Here is a 6,000-nt window from a genome sequence, read left to right as displayed (position 1 = left end):
TTACAGGGCAGTTTAAAAACAGAAAACATAATCAACAATCATAAAAAACACAAGAACAAGATACATTGAACAATTTACATAAGTGGGGAGCAATATCTCTCTACCCAATAGGGTGGGAGTTTGGGTGTGTGGGTGTGTGTGCCTATGTGCATGTGTGTGTCCTTGTGTGTGAGATTTAAGTAATTTCCCATCCAAATTGAAAATCCGAGGCAGGCCCTGTGCCCATGTGATCAGGCACAGGGCCTATTGATCAGGATGAGAGCCACAGTTGATCTGAAGTGGTTTTGCCTAACTGGAACCATCTAATCCTGTGGTAGAAATTAACAACAAAAGTAAAGAATAGGAAATGAATTATACTCATATTATAACATATCTATGGAATTTGTCTCCAATGCAATCTTCATTTCATAGAGGTTTTGATCTCTGGTTGTCAATTTATTTTAACAGAATTTGCTGCTTGCAAACCCAGTGCCTTTCCAAGGAACAAGGGAGATCATTCCAGGTTTTTGACTCTGGCATCAACTCTGCGCAGTCTTCATTCCAATCATTGTTGGGTTCACCAGGATTCCATAAACTGTTTGGAGAAAAGCAAAGATTCTTAATTATATCCTTCATCACTAGGCATCTGGCCGAGATTTTGTCCCCAAAATTGAACAACTCCAAAACTATAAGGGCCAAGAGGTTAATTTACTTCTTACCTATAGTGGGCACGCAAACCTCTGATGAATATCTCTATATATATATATATATATTCATATATATATACATACTGTATATTGCTCATTGTACTTCATGCAGGAAAAACCTCAGTTACCTCAGGTTCATGGGTGATCCATCTACCCACTTCCACTCCGATTCGGATTCCATGTCATGCAGACCAATCCAGACGGACCTAACCCAACCGAAAATGTTGATGAAATTCTGGAAGAAAGAAGGAGGTTCTTTATAAAGACAACAGTCAAAGCTTAACACCCAGGGTCCACAGCTGATCGGCCTACAAAATGGGTTCAGTTCCTCTTGTTAAATGTATAATATATTTGTACTCTGTTTATTGTCATAAATTGTCACAAATTCCTGTCACACAATATTTGGATTATAGATATATATGCGGTCTTTAGAATTTAGGAGTAGGATTTAGTAAGTATCTGGCTGTGAGGTTGTAGATTGCAACCAACTGAATCCCCTTCCCCATTTCCTATGATGTATCAGAAGCTATGCTGACTGTATGCTAAATAAAATCATGTTTTCAGAATTTATTTAGTGCAAAACTTGTCACACAGTTACTTCCTTCCTCTCTCCTTCCTTCCATCCTGACCTGTTCCTCCTCGCTGTGGATGATGACCAGATCAGCTTCTTTGTCCTGGCAGTCCTTCCGGCTGGCCATCCAAGATTTCTTTTCAGCAGACAGAAAGTAGCAACTGCCACCATGAGGCTGCCATCCCACCAAACAACCTCCTAATAATAAACAAATAACCTCTAATTACATCCATGAGTAGCATTACAGTACTTGGAATCTCAAGCAGTTACTTATATTAGCTATCTTTGTCATTTTTTGTGTTCTGTTTTATAATATTGTTTAAATTCTAAATTCCAGGTTAAGTTAAAGTTAAATCCTGTATTTTGGGTGCTGTGTTGTCTTTTGGCTAGCAGAACACATTCATATTATTGTTAAAAAAAAACATGAGTTCGATTTTATCTTTATTTTTTTTTTATTTGCTTTCCGTTAAATGTTCTTAACTTTTAAGGAAATACTAACTGTATAGTGAGAATAAAAAGTATCAGACAAAATATGGACAGCATACTTTTAAATTAGTTACCAATTAGTTGTTCTTAATATAACTTCCTTCCTTACCCCCGTCACTCAACCTTTGGAGCTCTTTCAGCTGGTCTCTCTCCAGGGTCACGTTGTTGTTAATGGTCTGCAACTGGTACATTTCCTCAGACAGGTTATTGTTGGAGGTTTGTAGGAGGTCTCTCTCTTGAGTCAGGTTATTGTTAATGGTCTGTAACTGGTTCATTTCCTTAGTCAGGTATTTGTTACTGGTCTGTAGGAGGTCTCTCTCTTGAGTCAGGTTATTGTTAATGGTCTGCAACTGGTACATTTCCTCAGACAGGTTATTGTTGGAGGTTTGTAGGAGGTCTCTCTCTTGAGTCAGGTTATTGTTAATGGTCTGTAACTGGTTCATTTCCTTAGTCAGGTATTTGTTACTGGTTCCGAAGAAGTCTTGCTCTTGGATCAGGTTGGTGCAAGTAATCCTTAGCTGGTCTTTCTCCTTAGTCACATTTTTATTCCTTGTCTGTTCACGTCTCAAATCAGTCAGGTTGCATATGGTCCCTAGCTGGACTTGCTCTCCAATCAGGTTACAGCTAGGGGTAGGTTGTTCCACTGCCGCATGGTTATCTGCCACACAGGACATTAGTCATATATGCAAACCATATCATCCAGTCTTTTTCTTTGCTTCATAAAGGCGACATCATAGCCTCGTAGTAAAGATAACTTTCTACTCACGTTGGCCGGCTACGATGATGATCCCAGTCAGAAGTACAACACATAACACGCCAAGACAGACTGCAGCCGCTCTGAAGGGTCTCTCTTTTAACCACAGGACTACAAAATAAAGAATGGAACGTTTAGTCTTCAACTTATGGGTCAAATCGACATACAGAAGATATCACAGTAGTTATGGATTTATTAGTCATAATATTAAATGGATGCAAGCTCTTTTTTTACCAGTCCGGTGACTTTCTTTGCCTGGATTATATGTCTTTAAGCTGTCATCCAATTCAAAGCCCATCATTGTAAAGCTCTGGAAAAAAGAGATCTTCTGTGAAATGATTTGCAATGATTAACCACATTCAATAATTCAACCTGCTTTTGAAAAGGGGTTTCATAAATGTAATACAAAAAAGGATTAACTTACCTGTATTAATTCCAAAGAGTTCAATATACTGAACAGCAGTGATCCATCCACTAAGACCTGGATAGAAGTGAGCACAGAAGAAATGATAGCAATTACAAATCCTTCTAGAAAGGGAAGTGATAGGCTTTAGCAAGTTAATCCTGCTCCTTAGATGAGGTGTGAGGTCACCCTAAAGCCAATGAACTGTGAAAAACGAAATGACGCTGTAGTGGAACGAACCATATATGTCCAAGGCTAGCCCCACCAGAAGTCAAATAATCTCCGTCCATTTCGACAGAGAAACGCTCTGAGTATGCGAATTTCAATGTTTTAAGTCCAATACACATTACATTGGGCTGGTGGGGCTAGAGCCCCTCTTGCCCCTCTAGACGAACTCAGTCTTAAGAAGCAAGCCAGGGTCGACAAAAAATGAAATAAAAGCGCCAAACTTATTATTTTACAGTACTTTCTGGGGAAATATCTTTTATATATATATATATATATATATATATATATATAAAAATATATATATTATATTTTTTATATATATTTTTTCATTTTCATTTATTTATTTATTTTCTTGTGAGAGTAGGTGAGGCCGAGCCCCACTTAGGTTCAGCACAAAAAGGCAGCAGTGAAGCAAAAATTACTTAATCCATTTTAATCAATTTTTTCCTCACACAACTGAAAATATACAGACAGCACATGGCATAGAATCCGCCTTCTATTTCCCCCCCTGACACGCCTCCCTTATATCTGTTCATCAGATCACCCGAGATTGGGACATACCAATCCATGAAATATCGCGGGGGGTGTTTACATATAATTTTTTACGTATTTTAAGCACATAAGCTGCCCCCACATAGCCACTAGGAAGCAGGATCGAACACATAAGCTGCAATAACTACTCCAGCCACAGATGGCAGCACCTTTAGACAGGTGAGGAGGGCGGAGCCATTACGTCACACCGGCCACGCCCACTTCACATGGCCACGATGAGATTGGAGGGCAGAGCTGATAGGCAGACCCGCGGAGAGACTCGGGCCTAAGCCCGGGGCTCGAAGTAGCTCACGGTATTTCTCTCACACGAGTTAGATACAATTCCCTCCCTTTTGCTTCATAGTTACCATACCGAAATAGGCCTACTTTAACAAATAAAGCGAGTTAAAGCGACCAAGGATTGGACTACTTTCTTCAAAATACGCGACACAATCAACTAAATACGCATCAAACTGGTCAAAACAAACGTACCTATAATAAATTAAACTACATCAGACCTCAGTTATTATTCTTGCATGGACACACGCCACTACTGACAAAGTACATGTTCGAATAAAGATAAATGATTTTGCGGAGACGCAACGGCGTCACTCGCGCACCCCCCCTCACCATACAGCCGTCCCCAGCCGGGCGCGCGCTTCCTAGAAGCCGCATGGAACGCACAGCTGACAACGGCGGTGAGCAGTTGTCTTTTTTTTACCACTCAATAAGCGAACCCCGCCCCACAATCGCATGATTCATCAAACCCCAAACATTGTGCAGACACTTGATTACTCTTGATTTATCTTGCATGCAAGATAAATGTCCCGGTGCGGCCTCAATACGGACGCGTGAGGACGAGCCAATAGCCGCGTCATCACACCCCTAATGACCAGTCGCCACTGGTGATAGGAGACTTGGATAATGTTAAGAATTTTCTCATTTCCTCATTCCTCATCGGGGATGACGAATAAATAAATAATAGAGCCCGACCGATATATCTGTTGGCCTATTTATAAAATCACAGATTTTTCCCTATTGGTGTATATGTTTGCCGATATGCGCCGATATGAAAGAAATAGGGTTATTCACACAGCAGAGCGCGCTCCCGATTCCATGGTTTACATCCAACCTGGTATCACGCCAAAGCGTGAAGTAAACACATTCTCACTCCGAGCGTGTCGATCTTTGACAAACGGTCAGTGACTTTGGCTTCAGCTTCTGACGCATGGGGTTTTCAACTCGTTACAATGTAGGCCTAATCCCTCCACGGCAATGTATAAAGGTATGAGCATTCATCCCATTGGCTAACGGGAGACCCGATGGCTGCACATTAACGGCGATTTTACAGTGAAATCTGTGACACTACTCCACACAACTACACCAACGTGTCCTTGTTAATTACACAACATGTATGGGTTAAGGCTATGGACATCAGTTGTCCTGTTTTGTGCTTTGATTGAGAGAAGCAATAATCTTTTTGATCAGTGTTGGGTAGCTGAGGTTGTTGCTATAGAGACCACGTCCGTCCGCTTTGTTTGACAACTGACAGAGCAACCCTATCTCATCAAAATTACGTTTCCAAAGAACTATTCGGCATTCTCAATTACGTTTGTCTGAAAACGTATTCTGTCCGTGATTACGTTTTATTGAACATATCGCAAATACGAATTCGTTCTCAGCTTATTTTATGCCATTTAATTACCGTGTTACTATGGCAGAATAAAGAATAAATTCATGCATTATCATTCAACTTGAACATGGGTTTTTACGGTATAGAGTGGCGGAGGGATGACGTATGTTGGCCAACCCGGAAGATAGCGTCGCCCTGGGTTCCATTGACAATAAGCCAACGGGTTTTTCCATTGGATTTTGGATGATTGCAGAAAATTTTGCATTTTTGAAGCACCTCCTCAAAAACGGAAAATAAATAAATAAAAATAACGGTGCTCCAAATAATGACATATAAACCAATGCATCCTCCTCCTGAGTGTGTAGGGTGCATTCTATTATTTTCAATGGGGCTGCGTCATGTCACTTGACTGCCATGGTTGCTATGGTGGTTGCTATCGACCACGCGGCAACGGCGCTGCCGTCAATTGTGTTGTTTTTGTCGTAAACTAGGGTCCGCTGGTTAAAAAATAGACAGATATTCAACGGTTTCCTTAAAAGGCACGTTGGATGTTTTTATTTTCTGCAGTTTAGACTTCGTCTATCACCTATTTTTTTTTAAAGCAAAACACCAAGCTCACTGATTTAACGAGGCAGGGTTATTTGAAACAATTAATTAAATATGTCAAGTCAAGTCAACTTTATTTCTATAGCACATTTAAAAACAACT

General features: G+C 40.4%; 1 protein-coding gene across 2 annotated transcripts; it reads right to left on the bottom strand.

The window, feature by feature from the left end:
- LOC130377059 (C-type lectin domain family 4 member G-like) lies at nucleotides 1-3,018 on the bottom strand. Of its 2 annotated transcripts, none has more exons than XM_056584010.1 (7): nucleotides 2,922-3,018; nucleotides 2,732-2,825; nucleotides 2,510-2,608; nucleotides 1,853-2,401; nucleotides 1,316-1,455; nucleotides 815-921; nucleotides 1-574 (listed from the first exon to the last, which is right to left on the bottom strand). In XM_056584010.1, exons 2-7 carry the CDS (start codon nucleotides 2,796-2,798, stop codon nucleotides 436-438), a joined length of 1,101 nt encoding a protein of 366 aa, XP_056439985.1. In that variant the 5' UTR covers nucleotides 2,799-2,825; nucleotides 2,922-3,018; the 3' UTR covers nucleotides 1-435. The 2 variants fall into 2 exon arrangements, with proteins under 2 accessions (XP_056439985.1, XP_056439984.1); XM_056584009.1 differs by having other exon boundaries at nucleotides 2,732-2,807.
- Nucleotides 3,019-6,000: the final 2,982 nt, after the last annotated feature.

The sequence above is a fragment of the Gadus chalcogrammus genome, chromosome 23, assembly GCF_026213295.1.
Source record: "Gadus chalcogrammus isolate NIFS_2021 chromosome 23, NIFS_Gcha_1.0, whole genome shotgun sequence".
Classification (NCBI taxonomy): domain Eukaryota; kingdom Metazoa; phylum Chordata; class Actinopteri; order Gadiformes; family Gadidae; genus Gadus; species Gadus chalcogrammus.
This window is presented reverse-complemented; position numbering and strand designations above follow the sequence as displayed.